The 17065-nt window shown below is 40.4% G+C and overlaps 1 protein-coding gene across 1 annotated transcript; it reads left to right on the top strand.

Moving 5' to 3' along the window:
- Nucleotides 1–1394: 1394 nt before the first annotated feature.
- Nucleotides 1395–16863, top strand: cxcl12b (chemokine (C-X-C motif) ligand 12b (stromal cell-derived factor 1)). The gene is made up of 4 exons (XM_049571978.1): nt 1395–1553; nt 4126–4243; nt 11640–11723; nt 14698–16863. Exons 1-4 carry the CDS (start codon nt 1487–1489, stop codon nt 14735–14737), a joined length of 309 nt encoding a protein of 102 aa, XP_049427935.1. The 5' UTR covers nt 1395–1486; the 3' UTR covers nt 14738–16863.
- Nucleotides 16864–17065: the final 202 nt, after the last annotated feature.

Here is a 17065-nt window from a genome sequence, read left to right as displayed (position 1 = left end):
CACGTAGGTTGATGTGGGATGTCCCTGTGAATGTCCATGTGTTGGCTCCCACAGCACCAGTTTGCTGACTGGAAGCTCCTGGTTTCTCTGGCAGAGATTGGCTAGTCTCATTCTCCTGGATGCTATTTTCTTGCTCAGCTTAGGCAGCTCTAAATTCCTGGTGGTTATGTGCACGCCCTGGTTGATGTTTGTCAAAGTGACCAGAAAAGCCGTTAAATCACTTAGTCTGCAACATATGAGGACATCAAACCCAGACTATTCTTTTTGTTTAGGAATTAGAGATATTTACATGTGGTCAGATATACAAGTTTCCAATTATTTCATTTATTGTACTTGTTTAAAAAAAAACTACAAAATGCTTTTCTTCATCATCCTTTTTAATTTGATTTGAAATATGTCCTTTGAAGCTGGGGAGAAATTAAACAGCATTTGGTGCTCATTTCCAGTCAGTTTTTGGCAAACGACAGCAGAAGCTTCCTCTCCAAATTATGTTTTAAGCATCTTGGCACGAGGAGTCACATAAGTCATCCACAATTAGTTTATATAATGAATCCACAGTGATGATTCTCATTTTTTATTCAACACAGCTTCTCCCATTCTCATTTTAATGGTGCAACTGGCAAGTTTAAACAGTCCTTTCATAGTTTCATTGCAGAGCGACAGTGAAATTCACATGAAATCCAGAGGAGCCCAGTGAAGACATGAACCAGGCGTCATGGATGGGAGCCGAGCCAGACGACAGGGAGTCAACAAGTGGGGCAAAAAGAGAAAGAGAGACGCAGTCAGACAGGAGAAAGAGAGAAGGAGGGAGAGAGAGAGAAGGAGGGAGAGAGAGAGAGAGAGAGAGAGAGAGAGAGAGAGAGAGAGAGTGGTCTGTGTCCCTGTAAACAATAACACAACAGTCAGCTGAATTACAACAATATTAGTGCAACAGCAGGGAGCCCTGGCTCTGAAAACTGTCTGAGGACTCAGTCTGTGTGTGTGTGTGTGTGTGTGTGTGTGTGTGTGTGTGTGTGTGTGTGTGTGTGTGTGTGTGGCAGGTGGCAAGAAGGATGGAAAGAAAGAAAAAAAAAGGACGACAAAGGTGACAAAATAGACAAAAGAACAACACTTGGAGTGAGAAACACGAGAGCAGGAAGATGGAGAGAAACCAGGGAGGACAGAAAGAGAGAGATTTCCCCTTCAGACTTTCTCCTTGATTCCCAGCCAACACATTTACAATCGAGGAAGTCTCTACTGACTCGCTGCTGCTCCTTCCCTCTCCCCTCCTCTCCCCTCCTCTCATGCCGGGACCCCCCTCCCTCCTGAGAAAGTGGGACTCCCTCTCCCTTCCTCCCACCTTCCCTTCCTCCCACCCTTCCTCCTCACTCTCTCTCCCTCCCATCTGAAGATTTAACACAGTGCAGAGCAGAGCTGGCAGTCACAGTTGCGCCCTGGATTGTAGCAGAGAGAGTTCAGCCCTCCTGCAGCCTGTTAGCCCACCACCATGGATGTCAAACTGCTGGCACTGATGGCTCTGCTGGCCGTGGCCACACATGTACCAACCTCCAACGGTGAGTCCAGGAGAGGGTCGGGAGACTGTAGGGCAGTTTGTAGTGATGCAGAGATTGCTGGTTTGATCATGTTTGAGGGGTTTGCTTGAAGGAATGTGGTACTTGAGATGTTTTAGGATGGAGATATCTGGATGCCGATACTTTTGTAGTTTGGATTATTTTAATCTTGTCTGTGAATGAACTTTAAAAAAATAGATTCAGTTTATATTAGAAAATCAGATGAATGTCTTAAATCTACAGGAAAATTCATACATTTGAACTTTTTTGTCATTATTAAAGCTTGTGTCAGTGTTGCTGGTTCACTGTCAGGTTTCACATTAATATTGATTTTTGTTTAATGGTTGATGAGTTTCATTTGTTGCATACAAGAACGATAGCTTTTTCTTGTTGGACTTGTGGCTTCAGCTCTTTGATACCCCTCTTTGATTTTGATTCTTTACATTTCATGATTTTTTGAGACATGGAACAATAATAACTACAGAGTATTCCAGTGATTCCTCCACCACCATTTGTCTATATTGAATAAATCATAACTGAAGAGTTGAAACTATTAGACAATTAACAGATTACTCAATCCCCCCAAAAATATTTTTCAACTAAGTGGATATTCAGTTGATTGGTTAAGTCATTTTTAAGGGAAAGTGCCAAAAAAACACTGAATTTTTGCTGGTTCTCTTAGTTTTTCTCAGTTCTCTGTGACAGCAAGTTGAATATCTTTGGATTTTGGACTGTTTGGACAGAAAACATGCAACTTGAAAATAACAGCTGGGGCTCTGGGTAATTGTGAATTCGGATATTTTACAGGCCAAAATGATCAACTGAGAGAAAAATTAGCAGATTAACCAATAATGAAAATAGCTGTCCTTGATTGGTGGAACATATGTTACATTTTATAATGTATGGACTATAATCAGGAATTTACATCACTAATGCAGCTTTTTGTAACATTTAAGGGGACTCATATGGCTGCTGTTTTTTGAAATAAGTAATAAATTTGCAAATGTTCCAGTATTATAGACTAAAGGCCTTCCCGTACCACAGCACGAGTGCAGTTTCTCCAGTGACCCCACATTAATCTCCCTCATGTTAACCTTGGTGGGAGACAACCAGGGTGTTAAGTAAGTGCGTTATGCTAAGCTTGTTGTTTCGGCCCACAGTAAGACCCCTGATTGCATATTAAAGAGTTAGGTCTAAATGTGTGTATTTGTCTTTTCACTTTGCTTTCTTTTAATTAGTTTCTAATTAGGGATAAACAATGCGGCGGTGATAGCGGTGGATGCTCGCCTCTTGCCCCGGTGCTGCATAATGATCCCTTAGTTTGCATGAGAAAAGGCCCTGAATAGGTGTGAATCATTAGGCTGATATTACTGAGGATTTAGCCATTTGTGGCAGCACATTTGGTGCTTCATGATAAGCATGCATGTCAATGGGAATATGTTGAGCAGCAGAACAAAGGTCTGTTATTTACACCTGGTGCACATGATTTTGTTTATTTGTGTTTATTTAGCCAGGAAATAGCTGATACAAAGTTGTTGCAAAATCAACATCTGCTCTGTGAACTTCTCTAACAGCTTCTTGACTGCAGCCAGAATGAAGCAGATTTTCTTTTAAACCATTTGTATGTAATCAATAAAGCAAAGCATCCACAGCATCAAGGCCTTTGGGAAAGTTTTATAATTAAAAGTTTTATTGCAGGGTGTTTCTCCTCATCTTTTCATAGACATTTTTACAACCACCATCATTTCTTTGGGATCTGCAAACTCAAAAAGGCAAATTAAGCTCCAAACTACAATCAGTTTGTAACTGCATGCACTTGGAGTTATTCTTGAGCATCTGTGGACCCCTGGGCCCCCACAAGCCTCCGCGGAGGCCCAGGGGTGATTTGTAATCATTTTAAGAATGTACTTGAGGTGATTTCCTCAGAGGCTGTTGATGTCGCCTGAGCTGCAGAGTGGTCTTACATAAAGGGGCAAATATTGGAAACTGAATGTGGAGGACCCTTCTCCATTAGAGTGGCAAGGCTGAATGCTCTGGGAGTGAAAAGCTAAAATTCTGTGTGTATGTGTGCGTGTGAGAGAGTGTGACTGGTCCGACAAGGGCTAATCTCTTTTTAATGAACATGTTGTTCAGAGCAATAGCAGGTAAACTCACATGGTCCCATGCTTTGTAAAGGCTCGTTACAGTAGATTAAACACGCTTTTAATTTGTCTATTGAGGGAAGTGATGCTTTTAATCACGACTGAAATGAAGTAGAAGCTACTGTGTCGGACTTTGGATTTTTAATTTGAGTCAATGTAAATATTTTAATCCTCATATGATCTAAAACGATCCCTTGACCCTGTGTACAATGAAACGTTTAAGTTGTCTGGGAGAAGAAAAAAAAACAAAGGAGTCATAAAATTGCTCTTGTGCTCTGTTCCATGTCTGTAAGTGAGCCGGTGAGCTGAAATTACACCTTATTTCCACAATGCTCAGTTACCTGTTTGGTTTGACCGTGCAGTTTCTTGTCTTGCAGTTTTATCACTTTTTCTCATATTAATGCTAATTTGTTATTTTCCTTGTGTGTTTGCAGCAAAGCCCATCAGTCTGGTAGAGCGGTGCTGGTGTCGTTCCACCCTCAACACGGTTCCGCAGCGCTCCATCAAAGAGCTCAAGTTCCTCCACACGCCCAACTGCCCCTTCCAAGTCATGTAAGCGAATGAGTGTAACATCACTGTGGTGATTAACTTGTAGAAAATGAATTTCCTGATGTGAATGTCTGCTGATTGTTTGAAAGGTTCTCTCACTTGCGTAGCTCTTTAAGTTAATTTTCTCAGTTGTTGGTGTGTTGTGCCAAAACATTGCGCTGCAAAAATCATGCCAGCTCTCCATAAACCAAGGGTTCAAGCAACTGTTCCAAATTGGTGACAAATCATTTTTGAGGGGCTTTTAAGTATTGTGTGTATGTATAAATTAGTTTGCTTGCTCATGACTTTTGGCTGATCCTGACTGGGACCATGCACAGTGCTCACCTGGACATGGCGTTCCCATCATTACATACTGTACCTGAATGTGTCATGTGTGATAATCAGCTGTTGAGTTTAATTCATCCACCAAAAGGAGGAATAATTTCACAATGTGTGACAATAATCCCACATTGGTGATACAAAACATTTTTTCCTGATTACAGCACTGCAGCTGCAATCAGTCTGATGTCATCATATTTTATGTCTTTGCTGTGCTTAAGTGTGACCTCCCGCCCTGAACATCTTCAAAGTGATATGCAGAGAAAATGAATCATTCTAATTAATTTGGAACACTAAAGGGACAAGTGTAGGAATACTTATTTACACATCTACAACAGAAATCCTTCAGCCATAGAAATATCATTAAATTTTCAGCAAATGAGAATTAAATAATTTCTACTTTAATTAAATAATGTCATCATAGTCTTGGGCCTATTGAAATGAATAAATAAATTATTGTTATGAAAATAACATCCCACAAGAATCTGAATTTACATTAAGAAAATAAAAAATAAAACATACATTCACACACATGCACACATACTAAAGATTTAAGTATTAATAAATAACAGTTTCATGTGGAAATGCAATGAAATAAGTGAGACATCAAAACTGATCATCTGCTAATGAAACACCGTGCACCATTCTCTTACTCAGTTTTGCTTGTGTTCAATCCTGCTTCAAAATAAGGACATATTTCCAGTCACATTTATCCCAGTCTACCTGAGCTAATGACCCTTTTTTGAGCCCCTGCCTCCTAAAATACCACACTCATTTATTTTCTTCTAATTTAAGGCAATGAAAAAACAGTCATCCTTGATTTATATTAGATTCTTCTTCTTAGATTCAATTTTTAGGTCTGTGTCACATGATATTAGTCCTTTTTATAGTCCTGGTGCTTCTTTACCTTTTTTATGTGATAACTTTTTTTATAACTTAATTTCCCTGATTTTCACCATTATTTGGTATGTTAAATATAGAGGGAATCATACACTACTCAACTAACACAGTGTGGATAGATTGAGGGTGGATGTGTGAAGAGTGGTGTTAATATCCTTCTATTCTTTCCCTAATGAGAGGCCTGAGTTTAAAACAACATGATCCTCTCAGAGAGAGGAAAGCAGTAACGGCCAGAGCTCGAGGGGGTCGTTTATGTTTTGCAAAGGAAGCAATAATTAAAGGTCAGAGTGATTACCTTTGTATTTCTTCTGACCCCCTGTGTCCTTTACCACTTTTTTTTTTATTTCCCGCCTCAAACTGCCCAGCAACATCGAGCATAATGTCACTAGTCTGGAACACATTAACTAAAAAGCCTCATTCATTTGTCCGCTATAGAAAACGGGACGGCAGAAGCCTCACAGCCAAAAGGCTAAAAGGCTGTGGGGCTTCTGCCAGGAAGGGCGGGGGTGTAATGACTGTTAAGGGGTGAGCGAATGGCAAAAGGTCAGAGAGGACACACAACACTCCAGCCAGGACACAAACTCCCTCTAACCTCCCTCCAGAAAACTGCCAAAGGAGTCAAGAAGTCACTGAGACGAGGAGCCTGCAGAGTTGCTCCGATATCTCTATTGAGGCAGATGAAAGAAAGCCAGTAACATTACACCCTCTGTCCCCCCTCTTCCTCCGCCCAGTGTCCCACCGTGCGCCCTCATCCCAGCATGCTGTTGGTATTAACTTGCTGTGAAGTAATTACTACCTGCTGCTTGTGGAACTCCGGCCCTCAAATTCCAGCCAAGTCAATTAGGGTTTCAGCTCTCAGTTGGTCACCCAGACAAGCAGACAGATAAACAGGATGAAGGGAGACACATCAAAACAGCAGAGAGTGGCTGAGCGGATGAGCTGGGCCACCCCTAATAAAATAAGAGAGGAGGGGAAGAAGGGGAAGAGGGGGACATCCCTGGAGGAAAAGCAAACACAGATCCAGTTACTGAGCTGTTTGGCCTCCTGACTCGCATGTTAGTCTGAGGGATTTAAAGCTGATGCTTGGATTGATGCTCCTGAACTGCTCTTTAAAGTTTCAGGCCATTTGCTCGTTGGCTTGCGTGTGTGCACCTTAATGGAGTGAGGAATAGGGGAGGTGGCATGTTAAAGGTGTAGCAAAGGGTGGGGGTTCAAACTGAATCAGAAAGCAGTGATCAGGGAGCAGTGAGGAGGTGCAGAGCAATGTGTTTAATTTGCAGGGCAGTGTGATGGAGAGATGGAGGGAGGAGAAAGAGGAACAGTGAGGCGAGACACCTCTTCAGTTGTTAACTCTCATACACGACCTTTTGCCACCGAGGTGTGAGATCCACATGTTTGGAGGGGGGGGGGCGAGACCCCGCCGCCTGCCCCCCGTTCGCCCTAACAGATCTGACACCCTCCCAGCAGTTTGTCTGATAACTGAACAAATCCTCTCCTAAATATTTGGCTCAGCTCTCTTTCAACAGGCCGGACATCACACGCAGGAATAAGCACTCTGCGTGACCATAGAAGTGTTGATCATAAATCTCTGCAGCTCCTGCTTCACTCTTATACTGCAAATGAGATCCAGCTGATCAGTAAACACAACTGCTTGACATCTGAGTCACGAAATCCAAATTTTCTCCCAGCATTTTTTTAAGGTGGACATTCAGATTTTCAAGTATTTTTTTTGTTTATAGTTGCACATTTAAAAAATAGTTTAAAAAAGCACATATATGACAATATTTATTCTTAACCCAGTAATAAATTATAAGGAGCAACAAATGATTTGCACTTATTTTTAGCTACTTATTCATATCAAAGTAGAACATACAAAAACCAAATAGACAAAATAGGCAGCAAAAACAGATACATTTGCCACAAATCACAATCACACAGAAATGCAATTATACAATCATGAATAAAAATGTAAAATACAATAATTTACAGGATTCTATCCTTATACTGTGGAAACCAAACCAAAACCTCAAATCAATTCAATAATGATAGAGAAGTTTTTGAATGAGTGTTGGGCAAGGATAAATCAGTCTATTACATTTAATTTACAGTACACAACATTAATGATATGCTTACTGTTACTCATGAATACTTGTGTAATCACTAACACTAAGTCACTGTGTGGCACTTTTCCATAACGAGCCAGGTCTCACTCCGAAGTCATCAAAATCCGGCACATGGGCGGTGACTTGTGGTGTCACAAACCAATGAAAAAAGGTCTCCTTTAACGTTGGCATGATACACAGTCAGTTGCGGTTATAGTTTAATGGCACCCAGCAGCATCCGGACAAGGACAAAAGTTAAGGCAGCGAAGTCCAAGAGGGGCAAGTAGAAGGGGAGGTGGATGGGTCCAACAAATGCTTACGTTCACTGGAGAGAGCAGTGTTCACGTCCCATAAGATTCTAAAGCCAAACCCTGTTCTTTTTTCCTAAACCCAACCACATTTGTTTCAGTTCACATTTGTTAAATTTCCTGAGAAAAGAAAAGTGTATCTTGAAAGAAGAGAACTTGACACTGGGTCCCAGAACGTCAACAACCAACACACCCAGGGTACCTTGCATGTCGTATGTGGACATGGAAAGTCCATGACCAAAACGTCAATATGTGACAAGGTCGGAGTGAGAATGTGTTGCCATAACAGCAAGGTGAACTACTTAGCTAGCAGTTGTTAAAACATTGGCTGATCGTTTTGTAACTTTTCGAGCTGGAGAGTCAGACACACCATCAGCTTCAGAAACCATCGACGATAAAACTACTGCTGACTGAGAAGGGACAGGCAAATGAGAAAAGGCCCAAAAATATTCAAAGAATGATCTCAAGTGCAACTCAGTTTTACACAATCAATGTAATAGTGGGTCCCTGCTTTGTTTTTCTCTGAGCTGAGGGGTCTTTGGCCTGAAACATGTTAAAGACCCTTCTCTTTGATGAAGAAAGAGGTTAAACACGCTTCAACCACCTCAGAAGAAATAACAGGCCTGTCTGGTGCCATAATAATGTCTGCAACAATGTGAAACATAACCTCATTTTAGGAGCCAAGATTACTCATGACTTTTAAACCAGCCTGACCAAAATGCTTTCCCCTACAAACTCTTCATCAGCCTACGAGTTGGGATGTTTTGTGTGCAACGTAGAGACAGCTTTACAAGCCACGCGGCCCACTGTGATCAGCAATGTGAGCCTCCCCTCCAGCTGTCCCTGAGTGGAAACAGAGAGCTGCGATTTTTCACCGCCAACCGGAGGGTGACAGCCTGTTATGTGCAGTAATCCTCCGGTGTTCAGCTGGGATGTGTTGTAGGATGTGCAGAGGTTTTTAGGGCTTAACTGAGGTGTTTCTGAGCTCAGCCTTCATAAACTGTATCAGATATCATCCTGACATATTGTGCTCATTTCAACATCGAGGTCCTTTGATTTATTCAACAGGAGTTGAACTTTAAATAGAGCAGGTTTTATTTTATGTTATGATATGCTCTAACAAAGGAAGCCGGGTTCCTTTTTTGGTTTAAATAAAGCAGATAAGCTGATGTTAAATGAAGCAGCACCAGTGTGATGCTCTTAATCTTGACGTTAAGGTGACAGTTTGTTAGAAGTAGTAATCCTCTGGTTTTAACTGGGATGTGTTGGAAGATGTTCTAGGCTTTTGGAGATTAAGGTGAGCTTTTGTTCAGGTTGGCTTTCATAAAAAATAAATAATATTAAAGTGATTTACTGGCCATAAAGAGCTAATGTTAAAGATATTTTTAGAGCATTATCTCTTCAACTTAAACAATATCACCTCCCATATATATATGCCATCTTTATAGTGCTTACAAGAATTATAAATGATACATATGGCACATTTAGGTTTAAAAGGTCATTCCAGCGGTTTGTGCATTCAGGTTTAATAACTGCAAATTGCCTGTATTGTACATTTCTGCCCGCTATTTTTCAAATTATAGGCTACAGTGGCTTTTTAGCAAATTTCTCACGTTGTAAGAAGCCATTATTTTCCATTAATTTCATTACTGTGTGAGAGTGGAAACTTGCTTGACCAAAGTACTCTATCAAAGTGAAGAAATTGTCACCTTCATTTAAAGTCAAATGTGTGTTTACTGATGCTTGGTCTGGCAGTTGTGAGCAGAAACTATTCTTTATGCTGGTGCGTTCAAGGATGCTCAAACATTTGACACTACTGAGCAGCAACCATTTAAATGCAAGAGATAATGGTGGTCATAGTATAACGCTTACAGCTTGCTTTTTGTTTTGGTGTTTACATTTTGAATTAGATAGTGTTTAACCCTGAGCAGATTGGCTTGATTTCTTTTAAAAACATGGGAAGAAAGCAATGAGCAATGAAAGAAGAAATCACCCCCAAAAAATTAGCAAAAAAAAAAAAAAGAAATAATAAAAAGTATAGAACCAACAAACAAAGAAATGACCTGGAAAGAGTGCTTAAGAATGATAATTATTTTGTAATTTTAAAAAAAAAAATGTAATAATAATTAAAAATACTTGTGTGGTTTAGTGGTAGAGCAGGCGCCCCATGTACAAGGCTGTTGCCGCAGTTTGGACTATCAAAGGAGGTCATAATATAACTTTGGAAAGATTCAAGGTTGTGATGGATTGTTGCTAACAACAAGTAAGTTCCAAGTCTCTGTGAGGTGATTGATGGGGTTCCGACATGAATGGAAACTGTTGGCTCTCTGGGAGTTGGGGAATCAGCTTACAGAGATTCTCAAACTGTGGCACGCAGAGGCAGAGACATCGTATGAGGCAAAGATACTGCGTGAGGTGAAAGGCGTTAAGGTGCTTAAAAAAACTTTGCACCACTACTCTTGTCAAAATTCATACTCGTCATGGGCGTAAGCTTTTGAGCATCAAACACTTATTTTCCTGCATTCTGGTGAGTTTTTATGAACCAGTTTGCCTTTTCTGCATCAGTTTATGATGTAAATGTCTTTTTGGAGAGAGCTCAAAGTAGAGCCGCCGCTCCTTCGCGTTGAAAGGAGTCAGCTGAGGTGGTTCAGGCATCTGATCAGGATGCCTCCTGGGAGCCTCCCATTAGAGGGGTGCTGGGCACGTCCCACTAGTAGGAGGCCCCAGGGTAGACCCAGGACACACTGGAGGGATTACACATCTCATCTGGCCTGGGAACACCTTGGGATCCCCCAGGAGGAGATGGAAAGTGTTGCTGGGGAGAGGGACGTCTGGGGTGCTTTGCTCGGCCTGCTGCTCCCGTGACCCTGCCCCGGATAAGCGGATGAAAATAGATGGATGGATGTTTTAAATTTTGTCAGAATAAAAGTCCTCTGCTACTTTCATGTTTTTACTGGGGGGGGGGGGGCATTGAATTTTTTTAAATATTGATGGATGTGTCCCCTCTATCCCCCCCCAAAAAGCTACACCTATGCTCGGAGTCATAACTTTGTCAAATAAACAGAACAAGCACACTGAAAACAAGAACAGGTAATAGTTAATACAGCATATTTTTAATTATGCCGAATTGCTAAAATCTAAATAAATATAGACTGAAAATAAAATTTGTAGCCCACAACTGGCTCCACAGCATGTTTACTTTCTGTTTAAATCTCTCCATCCCAAAGCATTATGGGAACAGCAATTTTGTCTGAGGGCGCCCAACAGTGTCAGACTTCAAACCCCTCTGCTTTGGAAAATAGTCTGTAGTAATTTAAAATATACAATACTGTAATAATAATACACTTTATGTACACATTTGATGACTGGTCTAATACCATGCACAGCCACCTGTGTGGTCCTCAGGAGAAGATGCCTAAAAAGGAACTTGACTGATGTCCTGTAAGGGTCTGTGTTAATTAAAATGCCAGTCAAGTTTCCTTGAGGTTACTGAGCGGTCTTGTTACACTTTGGCTGACCACACAGCTAATGAAATAGATATAATCTCTGCACTGTACACCATCACCGGATGTTTGGCTACAAAAGAAGCCCCGAGGTGAAAATATTCTCCAGCAAACGTACTTGAACCTAATTTATTAAATGTGAGTTTGGATTAGATGAAAATGCCTTGCGTCCTCTCCCTGTCTGCTGCTCCTGCTTCACGTGCAAAACACTGTAAGAAATGCTCAATGTGTGGCATCTAATCCCTTAAATTCTTTTTTTCTCCCACAGTGCCAAGCTGAAGAGCAACAGGGAAGTCTGCATCAACCCGGAGACCAAGTGGCTGCAGCAGTACTTAAAGAACGCTATTAACAAGTAAGAAAAAACCCTCCTCGCCCTCACTGTGCAGACACAAGCTTCGCTGACAGGCTGAAATGAAATACAGCTCTCCTCTCTGCTGAGTTTAGAGCCCACAAAGAAGAAATAAACCACTGTTGCAAATGGCCATTTCTCAGTTTCCTGCTGACAGTTACTCTCTGAAATCAGTGACATGGTTGATGTAAGCAGCTGAGTTATTATCTGTGAAATTATTAGCATCAAGAAAGAATAGTGATAAATCTGTCACTGGTGTGTCCACTTCCTTTTCTCTCATTAAAGGCTCATTTCTGTGACTTCAGAGGAATCAAATGATCATCATTTTTACCCTCTCAACTCGCTCACAGTTAATGCACCAAATCGTGTGTTCACTGTATTTGATTCTAAGAAGCATTTTCCACATAATTATTATCACTAATTGCACCTCAACGACAGAGTTCTCCCGGTTGGGTTGCAGCATTGTGGGTAAAAACTATTCATAGTAAAAACTGCAGCAGCTCGTTCAGTTTTTAATGAGCTGTGCAGTTAAAATCTTTGCATTCCTCGTAAAAAAAAAAAAGTTTCAAATATGTCTGGTGGTGATTATCACCAGGCTGCACGTCTGCTTCTTAAAACACCATAAACACTTGAGGCACAATGTAAAAACAAATAATAAAGTAATTTCCGAGGGTTAACGAGATATTGTTTACTGTGTTAGGAAAGGACCTCTGCGAATACATAAGTGCTCAGAGGTGAACTCTTATCCTGGGAGTTATTGCAGGTCACTGAAGCCAGCATGTACCACAGCACATGCTGTAGAGAGAGCAGAGTGTCTGTTACACATAGAAGCTGAGAAGTACCCTCGGTTAAAGCATTTCCATCAGATATTTTGAGCTTATTCAAGGAGGTGTTATGCGCAGAAAATGTGAAAATGACCAAAACTGCACTGAAGAGTTCAATATAGTAACAGTATGGTTGCACTGATCATGAATGAATGGAGTGAGAGTAACTTTAAACCTGTTCACACCACAGTCTGACGCTAAAACAGGTGTTATAGGATACGAAATAATTTACCAAGAATGCATAGTGTGTGTGTGTGTGTGTGTGTGTGTGTGTGTGTGTGTGTGTGTGTGTGTGTGTGTGTGTGTGAGTGTGTGTGTGTAGGCTCTGTAGAAACGCAGTCTCCTGTCACATAAAAGGCAACCTGAATTCTTCTCATTTCAAACCTTCTATTTCATAGAGGGACCTTTTTTTTTTACAGCGTGGCTGCTCTTTGTCAGCATCACCCTTTTTCATGTTCAGTTACAGTTACATATAAATCACACTTATACGATATGATGTTCACCTATCAAAACTGTTTGCCAACACCTGAGGTCCCCATGTCCCTGTTACAAACAGCATTTTTCATCTCCTCCATAGCTTCTTTGCAGATGATGTCATACATTGGTGCGCTCTCCAGATGGAGGGCAGGCAACTGGAGGCAAAGACTATCAACACTGTAGAAATGCCTGTGATTTGCACTGTTCATGGCTGTTCCCATTGATCAAATTGAGAAAATTAGTAGGATGTAAAGAGGAGAGTCAACTACTTTTAAATGAAAACATTAAAGCGTTCTGTTAAACATGCTTTGAGTTGGATGCAATGTGCTGTGACACCTTTCCGTGCTTTTAGCCACAACACAGTTTTTAACAGCGTTTCACCAGACCTCTAGTAACAGTTGATCTAGTAGATAGAAAACAGCTAAAGTTAGCTAACTTTACCTAGAAACGTTAGCCTGACAGCGGTGCATCCATGTATAACGCTCTACATATATATATAATATAAAAGATTGTTTTACTCAAGCAAAAAGGAGGCAGCAGTTGTCTCAGTCGTGGACCCAACCACACACAAAACAGTTATAGTCCACTAGACTCTTGTGAGCTTTGATCTGCCAGGATGTAACATTAGTAACATTAGGAGGTCTGGAGGAAGAGATCATTTGTAACAACAATCGTGTCCACACCTGGAAAATCAGTCAAGCTGTGGGAAAACTCACTTTTCTTTGTTTTGTGTGGACCACATCCAACATTAGTTTCAATTTTCTGATGAAACCTGCTGCCTTTAGATTCTTGTGGTCAGGCTCCTCTTCCTTTTCAGTATATGGATTTATCACATCCTGCCCTCCATCTGAATTTCGCACATCATAAAAGTCACATGACTGCAAACAAGCTATTAAAAGAGACCCACAATACTAACCCTGTCTCCTAGAAATCATACTTATATGCTTCAACTTTTTTTCCTACGTACTTTCAAAAAATTATTATTGCTTCCCCCATTACATGCTCCAACAACATTTCACTAGTGTAGGGAGCACCAGTTGCCAGTCATAGTGAGGGGTTACTTAAAGGGATAGTTTGTATTTTTGTAATGGGGCTGTTTGAGGCACCTATCTATTGTTCGTATATTACCTACAGTAGATTGGTCGGCACACTCCCAGTTTTGAGAAGCAGACAGCAGTACAGCCACTGAAGCAAAGCAATGTACTGCTGTAGACGAGGGCAAAAGCAAAATGTACTTTAGTTTAACTTAAAGATATCAATATCAGTTGAAGTGTGAATCCAAACTAACCCTTTAAAACACTTAAGTCACATAATAAACCAAACAAACTAAACAATCGAGGCAGCAGTAAATCAGCAACTCCCGTGTTCTGTGAGGTAAAGTTATTGTTTTTGTCAAAGGAGTCTGGTGGCTTTGAAGACAGCAATATTACAGCTTTATATATTCACTTTTTTTCTAAACATAGCATACACAATATAGCATAGCATACACAGCTCCTTTGACATTTCTGTCTGTTCATCCAAATGTTTGTATATAATCATCATTAGATTAACTGTGAATCTACTGGTGGTAATTTCCTGTACAGAATATCCCATCTGGTCCAGCAAAAAAAAAAGAAACAATGGTCATCTTCAGTTTTAATGCTAATAAATAAATTATCCTTCTTATCTCTCTCCAGGGTGAAGAAATCGCGAAGACGCAATAACAAGAAAAACTAAACACACAGGAAGACAAGTATGTCGTCAGGCCTGGCGTCCCCGGGTCGAACCTGTATACCTCCCTGTCACTGCTATGGATGTATGTAAACACGCTGTATGTACCCGTCCACCTCTCTGGACTGCTTGCAGAACCAGCACTTCACCGCCAAACCGTGCGTCCCCAGCACCATCACCACTCTGGACACCCACGCAGTCACCTCCAACTCTCCGTGGTAGCAGCAAGTGCAATTATACCTTGGGATGACGGGACACATTCTCACATCAGATATATATGTGTGTGTGTGTGAGCACTGGGCACGAGAGCGATTGTGTGTGTGTTTGAATGTGCAACATATGAACTCTTTTGTGTGTCATATATAGAGTTTTCTTACTTCACACAGCCAGAGAGGAACAATTTGAGCTTTCTGTCCCACGCAAGGCTTTGTGGGTAATGCCACCTTCATGTCACATCAGAAAAAATATTTACATCAGCCTCCCAGGAGGTATAATGATTGGATTTTCTTGGCTGGTCATGTCCTGTATATTAAATTGTGCAGTTTTGCAAACTGAAGAAGTGTTTAATTTAGAAACATAAAAGGTCAATGCACCCAATTCAGTTATTTTCACAGTAATATCTCCACTTGTGCTGCGTTAACATGGAGTCATGGAGACGGTAGACGGCAAACCGCGTATCATTTTACATTTTTAAAATTAGGTGAGGCTGACAGAGAATACTGGCAATGGACACAGTAGACATAATTTCTGTCCAAAGCTATAATATTGTCTCTCTGACTCCATGTGAATGTAGCATTATGAGTTTTTTTAAAGGAGTCACTGCTCGTATTGTTCGTGTTTCTAATTGTAGATTAAACAAAATGACTCAGGATGGAGGTGTTACAGATTTAAATGTAAAAGTTTTCTCTTATAAGAAGTGAAAGTGGCATTACTCTATCACTGACAGGACCTGGGGCAGTAACAGGGGCTGGCCAATGGGGTTAACCCCTCACAAGTAGTGACCAATCAGGGCAGACGATTTCAGAACAGAATCTTGAGTCGTCTTCAAGATTCGAGCTCCACCAATAGCAACAAAACGGAGGCTCACACACACTGCTAAGAAGCAAGCACTGATGTTGTGGTGCTATATATCCAGTATAAGGGGTCAGAGCCATTGACATAATTATATTCCACTGTTTATGTTTATGCAAGATTTAAGATGGGATGTTGTGACCCCTGTGTGTTATATACAAACACTACTATGTTTTTTTTAACCAGTCACAAAATATTTAAAGTGCTGTTATAAGAGTCTGAAGTGGAAAATGAAATGGAAAGCTGATGTTATGCTAAGGCCATACTGTACTGATAAATACTATAAGAAATGAAACACTTATCAATGCATCTTTTTTTGTTATTGAACATATCAGTTAACTGAGACCAAACATGCAACATAAAGAAACCTGTGAAACCTCAGAGAGCACGACTTTATATTCCATTTACTGTCAGAAAAAGGGAGAAGATCATCATCATTCTTTTCTTTAATTTTTTTTTTTTTTTTTTTTTTTTTTTACACCTCATTAAGGGACTGTAGGTAAATGTATGTCATGACAAGAGAGCAATTCAACTGCAGTATTTTCATACCAACACCTGTCCTTGGTAGGAATGAAAAGCTAATAAGTTGTCACATTAAACATCTGAGTGAGAAATGGAACATGGGGAATGTTCACGGTGGCGAAAAGAAAGTTTTTGTTAATCCTTTTTTTATATATATATATTTGAGCCACTTTATTATCAGATGTGTCTTTTAATGTAATTGTTTTATTTTTATATTGTGTATAATCTTACTAAATGCTTCTTTTCTAATGCAATGTACAGTAGGCAGTAGCTACTAAATGAAGGCTAGTCCATAAAATGCAGTGTTATGCTTCATTTTTAAGGTTTTATGCAATATTTCACATGTATGTAATGGTGTTACTACACAGTATGCAATGTTAAGGACTTTTTTAAAATATTTTTTTACAGTGTAGATAAAAAGAATAGCAGCCCAACACATCAAATATCGTCCTCCTGGTTTTATGTTCTGTCCGTCCTGTTCCCATATCAACTGATCCGAGATGTAACAACAGTGAACTGAATAAAATCTGTGAGGTTCAGCACACAGTGACTGAAAACAAAAGCCACTGTCATTGTGTTACATGAGTCAGGAAACTATTCAGCCCACCAGTCGTCCCCACGAACACTTGATTTGATTTTTATAGTTTTACTGAGGTTGATGGACGATGTGTCAATAGCCACGGAGCCAAAACAGAACAAAACCTTTGAGTCAAGATCCAAGCGCCCAACATGTGCTTTTAA

This window comes from Epinephelus fuscoguttatus, linkage group LG3 (genome assembly GCF_011397635.1).
Source record: "Epinephelus fuscoguttatus linkage group LG3, E.fuscoguttatus.final_Chr_v1".
NCBI classification, from domain to species: domain Eukaryota; kingdom Metazoa; phylum Chordata; class Actinopteri; order Perciformes; family Serranidae; genus Epinephelus; species Epinephelus fuscoguttatus.
This window is presented reverse-complemented; position numbering and strand designations above follow the sequence as displayed.

Bases quoted from the DNA above. Each gene is read 5' to 3' on its own strand.
- cxcl12b (XM_049571978.1), top strand. From the start codon at position 1,487: ATGGATGTCAAACTGCTGGCACTGATGGCTCTGCTGGCCGTGGCCACA. The intron at 4,244-11,639 runs GTAAGCGAATGA...TTTCTCCCACAG, and splicing joins AACTGCCCCTTCCAAGTCAT to TGCCAAGCTGAAGAGCAACA. The intron at 11,724-14,697 runs GTAAGAAAAAAC...ATCTCTCTCCAG, and splicing joins TTAAAGAACGCTATTAACAA to GGTGAAGAAATCGCGAAGAC.